This window comes from Convolutriloba macropyga, unplaced genomic scaffold (assembly GCF_964194025.1).
Source record: "Convolutriloba macropyga unplaced genomic scaffold, txConMacr16.3 SCAFFOLD_501, whole genome shotgun sequence".
NCBI classification, from domain to species: domain Eukaryota; kingdom Metazoa; phylum Xenacoelomorpha; order Acoela; family Convolutidae; genus Convolutriloba; species Convolutriloba macropyga.
Window position 1 is genome coordinate 41,931 of NW_027452231.1, and position 22,748 is coordinate 64,678.

At 35.6% G+C, this 22,748-nt stretch overlaps 1 protein-coding gene across 2 annotated transcripts; it reads right to left on the minus strand.

Annotated features, from left to right (window-relative positions):
* Positions 1-5,514: 5,514 nt before the first annotated feature.
* LOC142357313 (dual specificity mitogen-activated protein kinase kinase 1-like) lies at positions 5,515-22,722 on the minus strand. Of its 2 annotated transcripts, XM_075408961.1 has the most exons (4): positions 22,306-22,722; positions 19,330-19,568; positions 6,367-6,399; positions 5,515-5,796 (listed from the first exon to the last, which is right to left on the minus strand). In XM_075408961.1, the coding sequence occupies exons 1-3, from the start codon at positions 22,515-22,517 to the stop codon at positions 6,368-6,370; spliced, it is 483 nt and encodes a 160-aa protein (XP_075265076.1). In that variant the 5' UTR covers positions 22,518-22,722; the 3' UTR covers positions 5,515-5,796; position 6,367. The 2 variants fall into 2 exon arrangements, with proteins under 2 accessions (XP_075265076.1, XP_075265075.1); XM_075408960.1 differs by lacking the exon at positions 6,367-6,399.
* Between the last annotated feature and the right edge of the window lie 26 nt (positions 22,723-22,748).

A 22,748-nucleotide genomic window follows, 5' to 3' on the forward strand; every position in this document is an offset into this window, starting at 1 on the left:
TTTGATTTGTGAAATTCTCTGTCACAGTCAAGATTTGTTCCACTCTCTGCAATTGAAGAGGAAGTTTGCCTGTCTTACGGGTTCGGGTGGAGGTTTCACCGGCTTTTGTCCACAACGAGTTTCCATTTGAATATTCTCCTTTGCATGGTAAGCTTGACTTGAATGTTCCTTTTTTCAATCTCAATGGAGGGTCAGTTGTTGCTTTCTCCCGAACGGACTGTATAGACAAGGCATTTTATAGCAGAGTTGCTGGCCGCTGACAGTGCCATTCTATACGTAAACATACTTGAGTTTTGCATTACGATTTCAATTTGCAGTACGTATCACCCTAATTTATTGTCGAGTTGGCTTATATTAGCGATAATCAAATGGTCGTTTTGCTAAAACAGTTTACTGGTCATAGTTTCTCAGGGAAAACCGACTTGCAGCGCAAGAAAGGAATTAAGATATAAAGTTGAATCTCCCGCCCTTCGATAAGAGAATGAACAACTGTATTCGCGGGTCGAGAAATCTTCCGAAAGTTATGTAAGAAATGCGCTGAAATGCACTTGTTTCTCAAAAAACTCAGCGCAAAACCTTTATATAATAATGCGCTGAAGTGTGCAGAAATGCGCTGAAACTTTGCAAGCAATGCGCTGAAAATTCAGCGCAATTCTTACAAAGTTTCAGCGCATTTCAGCACATTTCAGTGCAGTATTATGTAAGGTTTTTGCGCTGAAATTTGAAAAATTGAAAAATAAATGCATTTCAGCGCATTTCTTAGCTTTTGCATGAGCCTTTTTAGCTTCTTTGAAGACTAAAGCCGGTGCATTACTGTGCTCCATAAAGAGCGCACCTGACCTAACCACCAAAAGAAAAAAACAAAGACCCTAAATAGCTACGACTAATGCGCGAAGGGGTCATGAACAAGGGTGGGGGGTCATCGCGCTGCGCAAAGGGGTCACAAACAAGGTCGGGGGGTTATCACGCTGAAGAAAGAAACAGACAAACATATAAATGAACATCTAAATGCACCAGAAAAGGGACACAGAGAGGGGTTGGGGTTATAGCACTGAAAAGAGAAAGAGAGAAACCTTTGCATGAGCATTTTCGATTTCTTTGAGGACTACAGACGGTGCATTACAGTGCTCCAGAAGGAGAGCACCCTGACCTAGCGGCCAAAGAAAAAACCCTAAGATTATTGCGCGAAGGGGTCACAAACAAGGGCGTGGGGTTGTCGCGTTGCGCGAAGGGGTCACACACAAGGGCGGGGGTTAGAGCGTTGCAGAAAGAAACAGACAAACATATAAATAAAGATCTAAATGCACAAGAAAGAGGGCACAGAGAAGGATGGGGGTTCGAGTGAAACGAAACGTACGAGCGCAAAGCGATTAAAACAGAAAGGAACGAGCGTGAAAGCGAGTGTTTGAAAAACAAAAGAGCGCAAAGCGACCGAAACAGAAAGTAGCGAGGATAAGCTCTAACTATTTTGAGGATAAGGAACTAATAGACTATTACAGTACCCAGAAAACACAAGTAATACACAAGAAAACACAGCGCTCAGAAAACACAATTAATTCTACTGTTAGATATTCTTTTCATGAGTTTAACGAGCTAACAGCAAGCACGTATAAAAAACGGGCCGGAGTCTGATCATGGCTGAGTGTTGTCTGAATGGGTCTGATCATGGCTGATTAGAGTTCGGAAGGGTCTCACCATTAACGCGCTCCTCAATCTGAATACAATTTTTCAAAAGTGCTTAATTTTTCTACGGAAGATCTGAATTAGCGCTGATACTTTGCATGAAATGCGTTGAAATTTTATTGTTTTTACATTTTCTCGCAAGAGTTTTGAAGTTTTTTTTACCGCTGTGCTGAATTAGCGCTGAAACTTTGTAAGAAATGCGCTAAAATTTTATTGATTTTACGCTTTCTCAAAAAGCGCTGAATTTTTTACGGATGTGCTGAATTTGTGCTGAAACTTTGTAAGAAAAACGCTGAAATTTTATTGCTTTACGTTTTCTCAAAACCGCTGATATTTTTCTACGGATGTGCTGAATTTGCGCCGAAACTTTGCAGGAAATGCGCTGAAATTTTATTGTTCTTATGCTTTCTCAAAAGCGCTGAAATCTTTCTACGGATGTGCTGAATTTGTGCTGAAATTTTGCAAGAAATGCGCTAAAATTTTATTGATTTTACGTTTTCTCAAAAGCGCTGAAATTTTTTTACGGATGTGTTGAATTTGTTCTGAAATTTTGCAAGAAATGCGCTTAAATTTTATTGATTTTACGTTTTCTCAAAAAGCGCTGAATTTTTTACGGATGTGCTGAATTTGTGCTGAAACTTTGTAAGAAAAGCGCTGAAATTTTATTGCTTTACGTTTTCTCGAAAGCGCTGAAATTTTTCTACGGATGTGCTGAACGTGTGCTGAAATTTTGCAGGAAATACGCTGAAATTTTATTGTTCTTATGTTTTCTCAAAAGCGCTGAAATTTTTATACGGATGTGCTGAAATTGTGCTGAATTTTTGCAAGAAATGCGCTAAAATTTTATTGATTTTACGTTTTCTCAAAAGCGCTGAAATTTTTTTACGGATGTGCTGAATTTGTTCTGAAATTTTGCAAGAAATGCGCTAAAATTTAGTGCTTTACGTTTTCTCAAAACCGCTGAAATTTTTCTACGGATGTGCTGAATTTGCGCCGAAACATTGCAAGAAATGCGCTGAAATTTTATTGTTTTTAAGTTTCTCAAAGGCGCTGAAATTTTTTTACGGATGTGCTGAAATTGTGATGAAACTTTGAAGGAAATGCGATGAAATTATATTGTTCTTTTGTTTTCTCAAAAGTGCTGAAATTTTTCTACGGATGTGCTGAATTTGCTTTGAAACCTTGCAAGAAATGCGCTGAAATTTTATTGTTTTACGTTTTCTCAAAAGCGCTGAAATTTTTCTACGGATGTGATGAATTTGCGCCGAAACTTTGAAGGAACTGTGCTGAAATTTTATTGTTCTTATGTTTTCTCAAAAGCGCTGAAATTTTTCTACGGATGTGCTGAATTTGCGCTGAAACCTTGCAAGAAATGCGCTGAAATTTTATTGCTTTACGTTTTCTCAAAAGCGCTGAAATTTTTCTACGGATGTGCTGAATTTGCGCCGAAACCTTGCAAGAAATGCGCTGAAATTTTATTGTTTTTAAGTTTCTCAAAGGCGCTGAAATTTTTTTACGGATGTGCTGAAATTGTGATGAAACTTTGAAGGAAATGCGATGAAATTATATTGTTCTTTTGTTTTCTCAAAAGTGCTGAAATTTTTCTACGGATGTGCTGAATTTGCTTTGAAACCTTGCAAGAAATGCGCTGAAATTTTATTGTTTTACGTTTTCTCAAAAGCGCTGAAATTTTTCTACGGATGTGATGAATTTGCGCCGAAACTTTGAAGGAACTGTGCTGAAATTTTATTGTTCTTATGTTTTCTCAAAAGCGCTGAAATTTTTTTACGGATGTGCTGAAATTGTGCTGAAACTTTGCAGGAAATGCGCTGAAGTTTTATTGTTCTTATGTTTTCTCAAACGCGCTGAAATTTTTCTACGGATCTGCTGAATTTCCGCCGAAACTTTGCAGGAAATGCGCTGAAATTTTATTGTTCTTATGTTTTATCAAAAGCGCTGAAATTTTTCTACGGATGTGCTGAATTTGCGCCAAAACCTTGCAAGAAATGCGCTGAAATTTTATTGCTTTTAAGTTTTCTCAAAAGCGCTGAAATTTTTTTACGGCTGTGCTGAATTTGTGCTGAAACTTTGTAAGAAAAGCGCTGAAATTTTATAGCTTTACGTTTTCTCAAAAGCGCTGAAATTTTTCTACGGATGTGCTCAGTTTGCGCCGAAACCTTGCACGAAATGCGCTGAAAATTTATTGTTTTTAAGTTTTCTCAAAAGCGCTGAAATTTTTTTACGGATGTGCTGAAATTGTGCTGAAACTTTGCAGGAAATGCGCTGAAGTTTTATTGTTCTTATGTTTTCTCAAAAGCTGAAATTTTTCTACGGATGTGCTGAATTTGCTTTGAAACCTTGCAAAAATTGCGCTGAAATTTTTTTGTTTTACGTTTTCTCAAAAGCGCTGAAATTTTTCTACGGATGTGCTGAATTTCCGCCGAAACTTTGCAGGAAATGCGCTGAAATTTTATTTTTCTTATGTTTTCTCAAAAGCGCTGAAATTTTTTTACGGCTGTGCTGAATTTGCGCTGAAACCTTGCAAGAAATGCGCTGAAATTTTATTGCTTTACGTTTTCTCAAAAGCGCTGAAATTTTTCTACGGATGTACTGAATTTGCGCCAAAACTTTGCAGGAAATGCGCTGAAATTTGAACATATGGGAGTTAACAATTCACGGGATAAGAGTTGGGGTCTTTCCCAATATAGACCCCACGTGGAATTATAGCCCCCCATTATGGTATAATTAACATGATTGTGGGGCTATAGGTTATCTGATCACTAAGCTGGGGGCTGGCCTATAATGGGAAAGACCCCAGAAATGAAATGCAGACGATTCCGTTAAGTCATCATATATACCACTGAGCGGTTTTTTAAGTTTGCCAGTGGCTACGAGTTTGTCCTGTGTTAGTCATCTTCGTGACCCAAACTGTGTAAGGTTTTGAGTAAAGAAATTGTGAAAAGTTAAAAAAATAACCGCAGCTTTAAAAAATCAAATACATGCGTTGGGGAAAAATTGGTTGATACGAAAACTAACTTGTTTATTACTTTCATTTTATACACAAAATTGATCTTCAAAGTCCAAACTTTTCCCAATTTTAATTTGTCAATTATAGCTATACTCTATTAATTTCATCCCCAATCGATCATTAGTTTATCATGAGAAATCATCAGAACTAATTTTTAGCTTGCAATAGTCATAGACAAAATCATGTCCTGTTTCGTCGTCGCCTTTTTCGATTCGAAACATCAAATTCTTTCTCAGAACCACAAAATTATATTGCCGACTCATTTTGTGATGACCTCTCAAATGATCCCGCGCTTCTTCTGATGGAACGTAGTGAAATTTGTATCTATGTTTCAAAAAATAGAAGAAATTTCATCAAGGTTTGTTTCATGTTCTCTGTGACCCAATAAAAAGCACATAAAACTAAAATTTGCCCCACAAATCTATAACCACAAGCTATAACTGGGTCCATTCTGATTCGCCCCCAGTGTTTTTTATGTCCCCAGTTACAAATAATGTATTGTTATATAGCTTAATACTATGTAAAAAAATTAGCACTTGCACTTAGGGGGGGGGGGGGGGGGTTGGTTAGTTTCGAAGCAGAATAGATCTCTAATTTAGTGTAGAATCCAGCTTATTGCGATATCAAGATAAATAAGTTCAACTCATGTCATATTCTCTCATGCTTCGAAACAAATTGGGGATCTATTCTGTTTCGCAGCCCCCCCCAATGTTTTTTATGACCCCTGTTACAAATTATATGTTGTTAAGTAGCACGTTACTATGTAAGAAAAATTCACGTGAGCTTGGGGGTCATAAAAGATTTATGCTTTCTAAGCGGAGGGGGGGGGCAGAATAGATCCCAAACAAATTAGATTACTACTTTGGGCATTTTTGACAACTGTTTTGGCTCATTTTCTTGTTCATCTTGTTCAAAATTTGGCAACATTTTGCTGGTTGTCTGAAAAAGATCTCTGCTTTAGACTCGCTGATCTGGATTCTCTTTCAGACATGGTCTAATTAGTTGTCTCATTCGAGGCTCCGCAGAGGACAAAAGGCTGGCCAATGATCTCGTAGAGGTCACGAGGGCTCCCGAGTGAGATTTGGCTAAAATCAAAGACGTTAAAAATCACAACAGGAATATTTAAAATAAAAGTGAGAAACGTGAGAAAAAGTTTTTATCCGTTAATTTCAGATGTATCTTGATAATTCAGAACTTTTAAACGAAGCCACTGAAATCAAAAATTACCTTTTCTACCAATTTCGCCCATTATTTAGAAATATGGTTCCATTGTTATTCCGCCGTTTGCAATACTGACCTAATGGTAGAAAAATCTTTTATTCCCATTCCAACAGTTTTAACTGTTAACACCTTGACCCGGACGCATAAAATTAAGAGGAGACACAGTTTGTTCCATAACTTTTGGGTAAAAATGAGCAAAAAAACGAATTAAATGAATGTAAATGAATATCTTATGCCATTTTAAATTTGCTTTATAATACGCGTGAAAGTTCCCCTCGAAATTATTAAATACGTTAACCATAAGATTGCAAATGGGCATAGGGTTGGAAGGTAGTATGAAACAATTTCCTATAAAAAACAATATTTTTTGAAAACTTCTGTGGGAACAAACAAGTTTTTAAAAATTTTTAACAATTATATAAAATGAAACCAACCTTAACACAAACTGGTCTCTTTCAGTCGGGCTTCTAAACGAATGGTGATAAATTATATTGAATTATTTCGACAACTTTACCGAATTAATATAATCAGTGCCGTTAGTTTATTGCTTTGAAGCTTTAAATTAATAACAAGAAATCTTCTTTGATGTTAGCCAACTCGTTTAGATTAAAATATCTGTACTTATTTAAAATTTTGTAAATTCAATTTTATAGCCTTTTGTTTGTTTTTATCTGCGAGCTCACAAAAAGCCTCTTATAAAAGAAACTCTATCTCGTTTCCTCAAGGCAGAAACGGCTCTCACAACAGAAACTGACAGTTATCGAGTTTTTTTTTTCCAGGAACGGGACTTCAAAACGTCCACCAGTGATTTACTTTTATTCCACTAGACGATAATTGTGGATCACTAGTGTTTCATTATCATTCTATGGTGCTTGCAGAAATCTCACCAGTGAAATTACTCAGAGACAAGAGTGGGTCATTGATGGAACATTAGTGGGACTTTAGTGGTGCATCTAAAGACTTTCGAGAGTACATTTAACGAGAGTTTTGAAGAACCGCTTTAGTACCAATCGCATCGCAAATTTTTTTAAAAAAGGATTATGAGAAATTCATAAATCAGGGCAGCTATTCGTCGCGAAATTAAACTCGTTTCTGCAGCACCCAAGAGACACATTAAATTGCTCTCTCAAGCGAAGTTTGTATCCATTATACTGGTCCTGCTGGTCTTTCATACAGCGTTCTTTTGAACACCCAATTTTTCGTCTGATAGATTTTTGGTCTCAACCATTCAAGTTTTTGTCTTCAAAAATGGTAAAAACAGGTGATGCTCGTAAAGTATTGTGAAAGAGCGAGTTCTCTTATAGCCTTGCGCCTTCCTAATTTCTAATAGGGCGAACCACCGATGGTGCAATTTGTCTTGATTTTTCATAATTTTTGCGTTTTTTTTGTTTGATTAGTCTTGAACTAACGTTTGTCAAAAATTAGGTCTTTTGCAGGACATAATTACTTTTAATGATCATTTTGTGAGCTAAGATTTTTTTAAAAAGTTTTTTCAAATTTTCTGAAAACTATTATCAAGTTCAAAATTTATCGATCTTTATGGGACAATGAAAGTTTTGTTGGCTGGCGAATCGGTATCTGAATAGTTTACAAAGACAAAGAAATTGTTCTCAAGATAATATCATCACGGATTTCTGCAACATTTCTATAAAATTTGCAATTGTTTCTAATTATATTAAAAATTTTTGTAATTTTCTGAGTTTATCGATTTCTAAGGGTTAAGGAATCTTTTTATGTGGTACAGATGGGTTGCTGAACAGACGAAAAATTGCTTCTGTGTATAGTAATATTTCAAAATTTGCACTAACTTTTGCTGTTTTCAAACTTTCTGGCTTTAGTGGCCAGTAAGCCCCTTTCAAGTCTGTGCGTGAGTAATGGTGGTTTCTTAAAATGGATTAAATTTGGTTTTTAGGGTAAAAATTGCAAGAGTTTTAGCAGGGATTCTATTTTTGTTTAGTTTATTTTATTATTTCAGTGTCAACTTTCGAGACTTTTTGTTTTTTTTGGCTGGCATTGTTCAATTGGTCTGTTGGTCAGATACAGTAGCTTGATGTTTTTAATCTTTTCTTTGGAGGGTATATGAGGGCAGCTAATAAAAGCAGCGATTATTCAAACAGATTCCCAACACATTCAAAATATAACATCTCTGCATTTGAAAAAGAAGAAGTTTTTTGTTGTCTGTTTCTCTTGCGAAACCCTTTTTGAAACCACAGGTCTACAAAGCTGTTGTGGCTAATTTTTTGCATGTAATGTTATGAAATTTTTCGAAGAGGGAATTTCCTATGACTAGTTGATTTCTTGAGAATACATCAAGCGAGTTTCGGTGAGTCTGACACAAAACCAATATGTGATATTTCAAACTGGAAAAATGTTGTGCGACACTCAAATAACAAATTTAACTAATTAGTGTTAGACTGAGAGATTTAAACGGTTTTAATGATAGAATATTTTACAAATTGCTCTCGAATTAATTTGAAAATGTAAAACTTAACTTTCTTATGTAAAACTTAACTTGATGGGTTCATACAATGTTCGTTTGCTCCCTCCATAAATTCGATAGTCATAAATTAAAGATAAATGGGTAAAGTCCAAGTGCTTTAAGTCTCGGAACAGCTCTATGTAGAGCTGTAAATGTGTGATTCATTGAAGCCGCTGAGGAAGCCGTGACGAGGAAGATCTTCATGATTTTGAAAGTCGATTTTGGAGCACCACATTTTACCCTCTCCGTTTTCTACTTCCGCTCTGAGGCTAGCCTCTATGTTTTTGAGCATATTGATTTTTCAAGTTTTCATTTTTAAACTTTTGTCATACTGCTTCAGTTTTCCAGCTTTAGAGGCCATTAAACCCCTTTCGAGACTTTTGCGTAAGGTATATTTCTGGGTATAAAGAAATTGACTTTCGGTCTAAAAGTTTCAAGAGTCACAGCAATGATAATTTGTTTAAGTTTGTTTGACTATTTGAATTTTTTCAACTTTGGGACTGTGTATTTTTTTACTGCAATTATCTCTCTGATCTTCTGGTCAGATGCAGTAAATCTAAGTTCTTCATTCGAATCTTTTGAATTTTTTTCAGATTTTGTCATGCTATAATTTTTTATTTCGTCAAGGTCGTTGTTACGACCGTGCGACATCACAATCACTCCAAACCTGCCTTTTGCTCATTTGTTCATACAATTTGATACGTAGCAGATATACGAAACTATTGCGCCTATTTACTGAAAATCTGTCAGCTTTTTGTACTCGAAATTTTGACTTTGCGAGTGAATTTTACGTTCTTGGCTTTCTTGCCTTGCGTTATTTAAATTTCGCTTTCATTTGCAAGCGTCAGCAGCTGAGCTCAAAAGGGCGCAGTTCACTGCTGAATGTCAAATGAAAATTGCTTCAAAATTTTAGGAATTTTTTTCCTAAATTTTATTAGTGGTTATAGTGGTTTATAATAACCTCTAATGACGTCATTTGAAGACCTGCTTAGTGATTTTATTTACTCCCCCTTCAATTAAACCAAGCTGCAATAGCTTTGAGCTCTCACTAATCGTCCGAGAGCAATTAATCCGAAGTTAGTTGGTTATTGTTTTTCTGACGTTGTCTGAACAGAAATAAACACCCGGGAAATCTCAACCTGACTAGTTTATACGTTATTAGCAGATTCCCGAATACAAATTGATTTTGTATATGAATCATTGAAAAACGTTTGGGAGCAAATAACTTAGCCGCACGTTTCAATTTCTCGGCAAATGTTCTGTTTGACCTATTTGCGTTGTTTTAGACTGCCCTTTTGTTGGCTTCGAGAATATAAGAAATAATTGCAAGAAAAAAGATAAGTTGGTGAAGCTTAGAACATTGATTCGCACTACAGTTCTCTTACATCTTCAAAGATATCACATTTTCCGCTACACTGAAGCTGCTGAGGATGTCTCTTATTAATAGCTGCCCTTATCTTCTCAGCCGGCTATTTCAGCGGCTCTATTTTTATCTAACAAATCAAAGAAAAAGATTCGTATTGGGCCGTTGTCTTATTTCAAGAGCTGTTCACACATTTTGTTTATTTTTGAAGTCAAATCAGAGTAGTGAAACTTGGTCTCAACCAAACAATAATTGGAGCAGAGGCAAGTGGTTTTGTGGTCACTCTTATTTTGAAGTTGATTTTTAAAAAATTGTGCTTGAACAAAAGTTTGCTTTCTCAATGGCAACCATTTTCCGGTAATCTTCCGGATATGTTACTATGCAGGGCAATTTTTAGCTGGGTTGGGCCCTACTTTTTGCCATCTTCCCCCACCTTCCTTTCGCCCAATCCTGGCTAGCCGCAAATAAAGCTGGATTTGCTCAGCTATACAGAAGATCGCTAGCGCATCGGAGGTTAGTTGAGATTACAGGAATACTACCACTCTTGTGCTATTGTGGACAACACGTAAATTTTAGCAAGCAGAACAGAAAAATTTTGACCTGAACTGAGTAGAATAAGAAAAGTAAGTTATCCAAAGTAAGTAACAAGAAAATTGCTTTCAATGAACGCTAATCAAAAATCCGAAGCGCAGCAATGGAAAGAACTGCGGAAAAACTACAAATGTAATCATAATACCAGAATTATATACAAAATGAATGAGGGTAATAAAAAACGCTGCTTTTGAAACTCGATAAAAATTTACAAAACAATATGATTAAAATAACATGTTTAGCTGATTTACTGATTGGGTGAGTTTCAAAAAAAAACAATTTACGATTATGGGTTGTTGTGGACGATACAAAGCACTTTTCAAAATTACCAGAAATTTCTTAGATTGAGGAATTAAAGAATTGAGGGGTAAACTATGGTTAATAAACAAGCACCTGAAAATGAGGCAGTTCGATCTCTGTAACATTGTTTGTACGATTACGGATTTATAAATTTCTTGCTCCTCTCAAACGAAGTTTGTTACAATTAGTTCTGATTCTCTTTTTAACTGTATCTGTTCCTGACATGAGTTTTCTTAATGCTCTCGAATGAAGTTTGAGGCAATTATTGTAAACGTGTGTGTCTTTCCTCTATTCAAAATTTTTGCTTAACTCTTTTTTCGCTTCAGTTCTAGAATTTTCTTTGACTAATTGTGTGATTTTGACACACTTTAGCTCAATTTTAGTGGTCTAAGTAGATCTCCTTCTGACATAAAGATAGTTGTTTAAAAAGATTGTGGGCGGCAGGAAATCAATGACTTTGTAGCTGAGTGGTTACGAGGTCAGGCTTACGTTTATTGAAACTCTTAAAAAAATTTAATCAACGTCCCCTCTAAAATAAATCGTCCCTGCCTTTCGTTCGAGAGCAATTCATCGGATGTTAGTCTCATGATATGCTTTTTGTTACTATTCAAGAATTGATTTTTGTTTTCTACGATGAGCAATTACTTTTAGAGTACTTAATTTGTTATTAATTTTGAGTAGATAGTAACATCTAAAAATACTCAAGGAAAAAAAACATAGAGATGTTTTGACACTCTAACAGAACCACTCCCAAACGACTGCAACAAGTACCCTACCCCTATTGAAAATCCACCTGCCTCCCCCACGCACCCAACTGACGCATCTGCCCCCTCTGCGCCCATGTAACTATTTGCCCTCCTCTCAATTTATCGGAACCTTTGAGCTTGAGCCCCAACCCCCACCTTCAAGCGTCACCTAATAATTTTGATTGCTTTTTGAGAAATCTTTTTAGTTTTAGGCAATTATAATCTTAATTCCACTATATCTTTTTAATTTTTAATTGCTCTCAAACAAAGCTTCCGCCCATTATATCCCACTATATCCTTTAGTCTTGGTACGACTCGAAGAGAATTATTAGCATGCTACTGGTTCTTTACGACTCGATGAGGAGTACTGGTGTTACGTTATTTTTTTTTGACTGATGCAAGTTTTTTCATGATTTAAAGTTTGACTTCTTTCTTTTTAAAGATTTACCTCTGTTTTTGAAAGTTGACGTCGGTTTTCGAACTTTGGGCTTCAACAATAACTTTGTTTGTAATGTAGACATATTAGGAACTGTTGGTAATATTCAAGTTGATCAGTCAATTTAACTTTAAAACGCTTGTTTTATAATTTGACCGATTAGCGTTGCCTGCCCTTGAGCGCCCGTAAACTCTCTGAGAGCATTAAGCTTTTAAAGTCAATAATTATACAATTCACCGAAATTGCTGCGGAGAAGTATATTCATGTTGCGATGGAGAGTTTTTGGAAGGGTGGTTTGACCCCATGACAAATCTCTATCCCTCTTTTTTTCCAAGTTTTTCGAAAAAATTTGCATTTTTTCTCAGTTTATCGATTCTTTATGAGCAGATCAACGACTACGAATTGATTTATCATATTAATCATTGAACGAAGTTTGGGGGCAAATAAAATTGAGGCACGTTTCATTTTCTAGGTAAATCCTTTGATTGATTTTCTTACGTTATCTTAGACTGTATTTTTTGCTGGCTTCGGGAATATACAAGTTTATTATAAAAAAACAGATAAGTCGGTGAAGTCTTAGAACATTGAATCTCATTACAGTTCTCGTACGTCTTTGAAGATATCAAGTTGTACGCTACACTGAAGCTGCTGCAGATGATCTCTTATTAATAGCCACCCTTATCTTCTCAGCCGGCTATTATAGCGTACAACTTGATATCTTCGAAGATATCAAATTTGAACAGCAACGGTTTTTATCTTACGGACCAAGAAATTTGAATCGTGTTGGGCCGTTGTCTTTTTTCTGGTGCTTTTCACACATTTTGTTATTTTTTGTAGTCAAATCGGAGTGGTAAAAATTGTTCTCATCCAAACAAGAATCTGAGCAAAAAACAAGTGGTTTTGCGGTCGCTCTTATTTTCAAGTTGATTTTAAAAAATGTTCTTGAACAAAAGTTTGCTTTTTCAATGGCAACCATTTTCCGGTAATCTTCCGGATATGTTAATATTAAGGGCAATTTTTAGTAAGAGTGGACTTGTTTGCCTTATTTGTACCTCCTTTTTTACCACACACACTCCCGCCCCACTTTTGCCATCGTCCGCTACTTTCCCTCTCACCCACTTCTGGATTTGCTTAGTTAGACGGAAGATCGCTAGCGCATCAGAGGCTAGTCCAGATTACAGGATTACTATCACTCTTGTGTTAATGTGGACAACACGTAATTTTCAACCAGTGGAACACAAAAAAATTTGATCTGTACTGAGTAGATTAAGTCAAGTAGATCATCCAAAACAAATAACATAAAAAATGTTTTCAATGAAGAATAGTCAAAAATCATCAATCTGAAACGCAGCAATAAAAAGAAACTATAATTGTCATCATAATATCAGGTTTATATATAAAAGGAGTAAGAAAGCTGAAAAACCGCAGCTTTTGAAACTCAATAAAAAACTTCAGAGTTTTACATTTAAAATTGTCAAGCTGATTTACAAATTGGGAGTGATTTGAGTGCAATTTAAAAAACAATTTACAATCATGGTTTGTTGCGAACGACACGAAACTTTTTTGAAATTACGAGATTTGTCTTGGACTGAGTTATTAAATAAGTTCAGGGAGTTTTAAAAAAAGGCAGCCGAATACGAGACAGCTCAACCTCTGTTACGGTGTGTGTACGGTTATGGAAAAAAATTCTTTCTCTTCAACGAATTTTGTAACAATTAGTCCTGCTGCTCTTTTTACTACTCTGAGGGGAGCAAGGGTTTTATAGAGATTCTTCCTTGGTTTACCCGTAAACTCTCTGAGAGCATTAAGCTTTTAAAGTCATTAATTATACAATTCACCGAAATTGCTGCGGAGACGTATATTCATGTTGCGATGGAGAGTTTTTGGAAGGGTGGTTTGACCCAATGACAAACCTCTATCCCTCTTTTTTTCCCAGTTTCTCGAAAAAATTTGCCTTTTTCTCAGTTTATCGATTCTTTATGAGCAGATCAACGACTACGAATTGATTTATCATATTAATCATTGAACGAAGTTTGGGGGCAAATAAAATTGAGGCACGTTTCATTTTCTAGGTAAATCCTTTGATTGATTTTCTTACGTTATCTTAGACTGTATTTTTTGCTGGCTACGGGAATATACAAGTTTATTATAAAAAAACAGATAAGTCGGTGAAGTCTTAGAACATTGAATCTCATTACAGTTCTCGTACGTCTTTGAAGATATCAAGTTGTACGCTACACTGAAGCTGCTGCAGATGATCTCCTATTATTAGCCACCCTTATCTTCTCAGCCGGCTATTGTAGCGTAGAACTTGATATCTTCGAAGATATCAAATTTGAACAGCAACGGTTTTTATCTTACGAACCAAGAAATTTGAATCGTGTTGGGCGGTTGTCTTTTTTCCGGTGCTTTTCACACATTTTGATGATTTTGGAAGTCAAATCGGAGTGGTGAAAATTTTTCTCATCCAAACAAGAATCTGAGCAAAAAGCAAGTGGTTTTGCGGTCGCTCTTATTTTCAAGTTGATTTTAAAAAAATGTTCTTGAACAAAAGTTTGCTTTTTCAATGGCAACCATTTTCCGGTAATCTTCCGGATATGTTAATATTAAGGGCAATTTTTAGTAAGAGTGGACTTGTTTGCCTTATTTGTACCTCCTTTTTTACCACACACACTCCCGCCCCACTTTTGCCATCGTCCGCTACTTTCCCTCTCACCCACTTCTGGATTTGCTTAGTTAGACGGAAGATCGCTAGCGCATCAGAGGCTAGTCCAGATTACAGGATTACTATCACTCTTGTGTTAATGTGGACAACACGTAATTTTCAACCAGTGGAACACAAAAAAATTTGATCTGTACTGAGTAGATTAAGTCAAGTAGATCATCCAAAACAAATAACATAAAAAATGTTTTCAATGAAGAATAGTCAAAAATCATCAATCTGAAACGCAGCAATAAAAAGAAACTATAATTGTCATCATAATATCAGGTTTATATATAAAAGGAGTAAGAAAGCTGAAAAACCGCAGCTTTTGAAACTCAATAAAAAACTTCAGAGTTTTACATTTAAAATTGTCAAGCTGATTTACAAATTGGGAGTGATTTGAGTGCAATTTAAAAAACAATTTACAATCATGGTTTGTTGCGAACGACACGAAACTTTTTTGAAATTACGAGATTTGTCTTGGACTGAGTTATTAAATAAGTTCAGGGAGTTTTAAAAAAAGGCAGCCGAATACGAGACAGCTCAACCTCTGTTACGGTGTGTGTACGGTTATGGAAAAAAATTCTTTCTCTTCAACGAATTTTGTAACAATTAGTCCTGCTGCTCTTTTTACTACTCTGAGGGGAGCAAGGGTTTTATAGAGATTCTTCCTTGGTTTACCCGTAAACTCTCTGAGAGCATTAAGCTTTTAAAGTCATTAATTATACAATTCACCGAAATTGCTGCGGAGACGTATATTCATGTTGCGATGGAGAGTTTTTGGAAGGGTGGTTTGACCCAATGACAAACCTCTATCCCTCTTTTTTTCCCAGTTTCTCGAAAAAATTTGCCTTTTTCTCAGTTTATCGATTCTTTATGAGCAGATCAACGACTACGAATTGATTTATCATATTAATCATTGAACGAAGTTTGGGGGCAAATAAAATTGAGGCACGTTTCATTTTCTAGGTAAATCCTTTGATTGATTTTCTTACGTTATCTTAGACTGTATTTTTTGCTGGCTACGGGAATATACAAGTTTATTATAAAAAAACAGATAAGTCGGTGAAGTCTTAGAACATTGAATCTCATTACAGTTCTCGTACGTCTTTGAAGATATCAAGTTGTACGCTACACTGAAGCTGCTGCAGATGATCTCCTATTATTAGCCACCCTTATCTTCTCAGCCGGCTATTGTAGCGTAGAACTTGATATCTTCGAAGATATCAAATTTGAACAGCAACGGTTTTTATCTTACGAACCAAGAAATTTGAATCGTGTTGGGCGGTTGTCTTTTTTCCGGTGCTTTTCACACATTTTGATGATTTTGGAAGTCAAATCGGAGTGGTGAAAATTTTTCTCATCCAAACAAGAATCTGAGCAAAAAGCAAGTGGTTTTGCGGTCGCTCTTATTTTCAAGTTGATTTTAAAAAAATGTTCTTGAACAAAAGTTTGCTTTTTCAATGGCAACCATTTTCCGGTATTCTTCCGGATATGTTACTATGCAGGGCAATTTTTAGCTGGGGTGGGCTTGTATTCGTTATCTGTACCCCCATTTTTACCACGCACACTCCGCCCTACTTTTTGCCATCTTCCCCCACCTTCCTTTCGCCCAATCCTGGCTAGCCACAAATAAAGCTGGATTTGCTCAGCTATACAGAAGATCGCTAGCGCATCGGAGGTTAGTTGAGATTACAGGATTACTATCACTCTTGTGTTAATGTGGACAACACGTAATTTTCAACCAGTGAAACACAAAAAATTTGATCTGTACTGAGTAGAATAAGTCAAGTAGATCATCCAAAACAAATAACATAAAAAATGTTTTCAATGAACAATAGTCAAAAATCATCAATCTGAAACGCAGCAATAAAAAGAAACTATAATTGTCATCATAATATCAGGTTTATATATAAAAGGAGTAAGAAAGCTGAAAAACCGCAGCTTTTGAAACTCAAAAAAAATTTCAGAGTTTTACATTTAAAATTGTCAAGCTGATTTACAAATTGGGAGTGATTTGAGTGCAATTTAAAAAACAATTTACAATCGGTGTTGCGAACGATACGCAACTTTTTTTGAAATTATCAGATTTGTCTTGGACTGAGTTATTAAATAAGTTCAGGGAGTTTTAAAAAAAGGCAGCCGAATACGAGACAGCTCAACCTCTGTTACGGTGTGTGTACGGTTATGGAAAAAAATTCTTTCTCTTCAACGAATTTTGTAACAATTAGTCCTGCTGCTCTTTTTACTACTCTGGGGGGAGCAAGGGTTTTATACAGATTCTTCCTTGGTTTAGCCCTATCTGTTCATGACTTGAATTTTTTATTGCTCTCGAACGAAGTTTGAAGCAATCATTGTAAACGTTTGTGTTTTTTCTCTATGCCAAATTTTTTGCTTAACGCTTTTGCGGTTTTGTTTTAGAATATTTTTTGAATTTTTGTGTGATATTTTAATCTTTAGTTCTACATTTTTGAGTGATCTATGTAGCTTTCGTTTTGATATATAGAGTTAGTTGCTTAAAATGATAGCGAACCACAGGAAATCATTGACTTTGCAGCTGAGTGGTTACGAGGTCAGGCTAATAAACTCGAGGTTAGAATCGCACCCGAGTGGGTTAGGTTTATTGCATGTATAAAAAATTTTAAGCTACGTCCCTTCTAAAATAAATTGCCCCTGTCTGTCGTTCGATAGCACTTCATCCGACGTTAGTCGTTATGCTTATTGTTTCTATTCGAAAACAGATTCTTGTTTCCTGCGATGAGCTTTTATTTTTAGATTTCTTAATTTGTTGTTAATTTTCGGTAGGTAGTAAGCTCTATCAGCATCGAAGGATAAAAAACAATACAAATTTTTTGACACTTTAACAGTACCCTCCCAAACAGTTACCATACCCCCTATTACACATCCACCTACGTAACGCATCTGCGCCTCCTCCCCTACCTAACCATTTGCCCTCTCAAAACTTATGCTAACCAGCACACCTAAGCTTCAATCCGAGTAAATAGTAACCTCTAAAAATCTTTGACAAGAGATCATATTGAGATGTTTTGTCACTGTAACAGAAACCCTCCTAAATAACTACAGAAAGTATCGTACCCCCATTGCACATCCAGCAACCCCCCTAACTAACTCAACTGCCCCTCCTCACCCACCTAACAATTTGCCCTCCTCCCAACTTTTCCTAACCTTCGAGCATTCAAGAATCACCTAAAAACTTTTGTTGCTTTTTGAATACTCTTTATATTTTTAGGCAATTAACTTCTTATTTCCAGTATATCTTTTTAGTTTTAAATTGCTCTCAAACAAAGTTTCCACCCATTATACTTTTCGTTTGAAGTTTGTACGACTCGAACAGGATTATTGGTATGCTGCTGGTTTTTCACGAATCGATGAGGAGTAATGGTGTTACGTTACACAAAACTTTTTCTAGCTGATGAAAGTTTGATCATGATTTAAGTTATGACTTCCTTCTCTGCACATTTACCTCTGTTTTTGAAATTTGACGTCTGTTTTCGGCTTTGAAATTTAACAATAGCTTTGTTTGTAATGTTGACATATTAGGAACTGTTCGTATTTTTCAAGTCGATCAGTCATTTTTGTTTTAAAAGGGTAAATTTAAAGTTTGATCATTTAACGTCACCTGCCCTTGTGCGCGGATTTCAGCGGATTTTATAAATAGTGATAACAGAGGCTTATTGCTCTCAGTTAATTCACGGACCCGTGAATTCGCTGAGAGCATTAAACCTCTGTAGTCACATTTTACAAAATGCGCTCAAGTTGCAGCGGAGATGTATATTCATATTATGAGGAGAATTTTTTGGAAGGGTCGTCTGACCCCGCCACAACCACCTTTCCTCTCCACTCCATAACTCTACCTCTCGTCTCCACCCCATTCCCCAAACCCCCACCTTAATTATTATAGTTGTCATTCATAAACCACAGCTAGTTATTGACGGAGCAACCGCTGACCTGTCCTTTGAGAACATTTTTTGCTTGACGTTAGTCGGCTGCGTTTGATTACATTAAATGTCAAAGAATTATTGAAAGAGTGTCACTAAGATAGAACAAGTGGAAACCATGAAAACCAAAAATGAAGCAAAATTTTGAATATTATGTCCGTTCAGTCACGTAGATTTTCAACGACACCTTAAAACCAGAGAAAAATTGTAAATCGTCTTTGAACGAAATTTGAAGTAATTATTACATTTAAGTGGTCATTCGGTCGCTTTAGCAAATTGTAAAGAAACTACTAAAATGAAAATCAACTGACCGCCTCTAGTCGTCTGAGTCGTTTATTAATTGCTCTCAAACGCAGCTTGTAGCAATTATACTATTCCTGTTGTCGTTTTTATGCAATTTTCTTCTTCGCCAAATTTTCATCTGAGCTTTTGAGCTTTTGGTCCTCAAAAATGGGATAAACTTGTAAAGACCGCAGTGAACTAAATGACTGAGCAGCTCTCTTAGAACCTTACGCCTCTCTAGTCTCTAATTATGGGATTCCGAAAAAATAATTTGAAGACAAAATTTCATGGTGTTAAGGTTGGTTCTTAATCTTAAAAGTTTGACCCCTTCAGTCACCCCCCCCCCACCCATTCAGTCACCCCCACCCCTCAGTCATCCCCATCCCCTCAGTCACCCCATCCCCTCAGTCACCCCCACCCCTCAGTCATCCCCATCCCCTCAGTCACCCCACCCCCTCAGTCACCACCCCTAACTTTTTAGTTAGATTTACACTATTAATTTATTCAGAATCAAAATTATTTTCTTTACAAAATTACCTGCTGGTTTTAGCCCAACTGAGCACTGTAGTAAAACCAAACCCAAAGAGTACACATCACATGCTCCTGAATTGTGGGGTCGCCGTTTGATTAGCTCAGGTGCTGCATATGTACGGGTGAAAATGTAATCTGTCTGGTCGTTAATGTATCTCGCATTTCCAAAGTCACATAACTTGAAATTGTAGAGTAAGCAGGAATCTTTATTCTCCTCCTCTAATTGCTCGTTGGAAGTATTCAATCTAGACAAAGTATTTGTTTTTGAGTACTTGACAGACAACTGAATAAATGAAAAACTAGCATAGAAAATCGAAAAAAAAAATAGGAATAAAGATGGCGCAGATTAAATTTGACAAATTTTAAATTGGCCAGTGCAGTCGTCGGATTCTGCAAAATATTTTTTAAAAAATGATGTTTTTGATGATGAATTTTAATACTCTTTCAGTTTTGTTACCAGTGAACCGAATCATTATATATATCTTGATAAGAAACGTACAAAACGATGACAATTCTGACCACGATTTCGCCGAGCCACATGGCAAGAAAAATATGTATACAGTTGAGAAATGTTTGCAAAACATAATCTTTTAGGGTCCAGTCAAGATAACCGATAAACAAAAACAATGACATTGTAAGGTATATTAGGTTGTAAAAATTAAATGGAACTAAGAAACAAGACTCAGCATAACATTGTATGATTCAGTTTAAATAATTATCCAGGTTTATTGGAAATCATAGAATTTAATCGATAACATTGTCAAAAATTAATTCTTGGTGGCCTCTTCATTTGAACAACAATCATTCTGATTTCTTTAAAAAATGAAATAATTTTTCAACTGAATGTCGGCTCATCGTGTATATATCACACGCCTTAAGCACGACCTACACCTCTACACACGGAAAACCCACACAACAAGAGGAATTTCTTATAATTTTCAAACGTGCTAAATTGTCTTTCTTGATCTCGCTCAAGATTTGTTGACCGAATTAGATGCAAAAACTACAATGATGTTTATAATTTCTGTTTATTCCGCAATTTTCGAGGTTTATGCTATGATAAAGACAGCTGAAAATTTTAGTAGATGGAATTTCGTAGCATTTCTACTAGTCATATGATCTTTTTTCGACTGACTGAATTTCCGCTTGATTCCTTGAGCTTTCCAACTCCAAAACCGGGATAAATAGGTAAACCCCGGAGGGAATTAGGTGGTTGAACAGCTCTCGTAGAGCCTTACGACTTCATTGATTACTTGCATGAAAGATGGCTTAAGTAGAACTACGCCAGAGGGCGTTTGGTAATGTTTCCTTTTCCATTATTTCGAAAACTAAAAAAGGCTTAAATAATTGTATTCGAATTTCTCTCAGTTTATTTTAAAAAAAGATCATAGTTTCTGAATTTGACATTTATTATTTGAATTTGGCAATAAACCAATAAAACATAACATATTTAGTAGCAAACATTTGTTTCGGCTAAAATATTTGTAGCATCTTTTTCTTAAGAAAGTATTCAACATCAAAATGCTCGTAACTCATAAATTGAACATAAACTGATTTGTATTTATAATTAACTTTCACTTTGATGGTAAAACTGAAAATTTTCTCAAAAATATTCCTTTTTCAAAGCTTTAAGCAATACTTGCCTTTTTAATCAAATTTGTCAATCATCGTGTAAAACTCCCTAAACTATTTCCCTAGAGAGCTGAAATTAAAGTTTTCACGTTATTCTTAACCGAATTTTTTACTGTGGTTTTATAGAGCCGCCAATTGGTTTAGTATTCCAAATACTTAAGTGAAATTCATCTGAGTTGCAAGAAATAAGCAGATTGTGAGTGGCGCAGTTGCTATTCTTCACAGCTAAAAATTAAGAAAAAATTGTGTAAAATGTAGAAATAAAAAAACAGGATCAACTGAGACAATTTTTTTGCTCGAGATTGATTGGCAGTGACACTCAAAATTTGAAGGGAAAAACAGGTTATGACAAAAACAATTCCGAAAAATTAGGTAATTGAACCTGTGTTTCTGGTGGTTTTTTATGGAGTAGTTTTTTTTTTAAAAAAATGTTTTCCGATTAAATGAAACATTCCTTTTCGAAAGAAATTATCTTTATGTGAACAATTTGTACTCGTAGAGCTGCAAAATATTAATAAAGAAGAAGCTACAAATCAACACGGGGACTTTTCGTAAAACGAATCATAAAAGAAAAAAAACGCTTACGTTTCAGTGATTAGAAAGTTCTCTTTAAAAGTTTGTCAGGAAAATGTGCTCAATAATTTATTTGCAGGAAAATCATTAAAAGTTACTTAAAGTTATTTGTTAAGTTATCTAAAATTACATAAAGTTAAAAATCGTTTTTTTAGACTTTTTCTTGCCATATTACAAATATTTGTATCTTGCGTAGGGACCAGTTTAATTAAAATTTTATTGATTGCCAAAGATACTCTTTACGAATAACGAATATGAAAAAATCAAGACTGTGAGGTCTCATTTTGGGTGAGTCGATCAAAGTGAAGGCCGTTGAGTCCAGATGGTGATAAATTTGAAAACAAAAGTTTATAGATAAATAAGTTCCTGGTTACAGTAACTGGTTTTATGGTAAGTTCTAAGTACACTATTGGTAGGTCTGAAGAACCAATTACAGCGGGAGTGATTATAGCAGATGTACCAACCCATCGTCTTTGCAGTTGGCCAATCAAAATGGGAAAAATTTGGCTCGTGTTTCTGATTGGCTTAGAGTTGAAAGTTTCGCCAACAATAACTTTTTATATTCTAACATGAACAAGTTACCAGAAGTTTACATTTAAATCACGCCAAATCAGAATCTGACAACAAATCGCAAGTTTGACGGGGAAAAAATTACAAGAGCAGTTAGATTTTGACAAAGAAATCCCTTGAACCATTAACAAATGATCTCAAAGAGATATAAAAATTTAAAATTACTGTCACTTTGAAAATTTACTATTAATTATTTTTTTCACCTACCTTGTAGAATTGCTTCTATTTTCTGTCGCAGCTTGTAGCAGAATATTTGGTGGCTTAATATCCCGATGCACTAATAGATGGTCAAAATGGAGGTGAACTAGCGCATTTGAAATATCGACTGCCAACTTCAAAACAAATTCTTCGGGTAATGACCCGTTTTTGGGCAAATTTTCCAATTTTTCATCCAGCGAACCATGTGAAACGTATTCCATAATTAAATAGGGTGAGTTATAAAGTGAATCTTCAGTGAAAAGACCATTGCTAATATATTGCACAATATTGGGATGCTTCAATTTTTTTAAAATTGAAGTTTCCCAATAGCCAGGAATAGGTTCCCGTTCCAACTTTGTATCCTTGTATATTTTCACAGCGTGACATTTAACTCCTTTCGGAGGTCGGAATGATAGAATCCTTTTCCCTCATTCAACACCTGTCACAATTCG

Excerpts from the sequence above, each read along its gene's own strand:
- LOC142357313 (XM_075408960.1), bottom strand. The coding sequence starts at position 22,517 with ATGGAATACGTTTCACATGGTTCGCTGGATGAAAAATTGGAAAATTTG. Across the intron at positions 19,569-22,305 it reads AATAGAAGCAATTCTACAAG|ATTGAATACTTCCAACGAGC; the intron begins GTAGGTGAAAAA and ends TACTTTGTCTAG. Across the intron at positions 5,797-19,329 it reads AGTTGGGCTAAAACCAGCAG|CCAAATCTCACTCGGGAGCC; the intron begins GTAATTTTGTAA and ends CTTTGATTTTAG.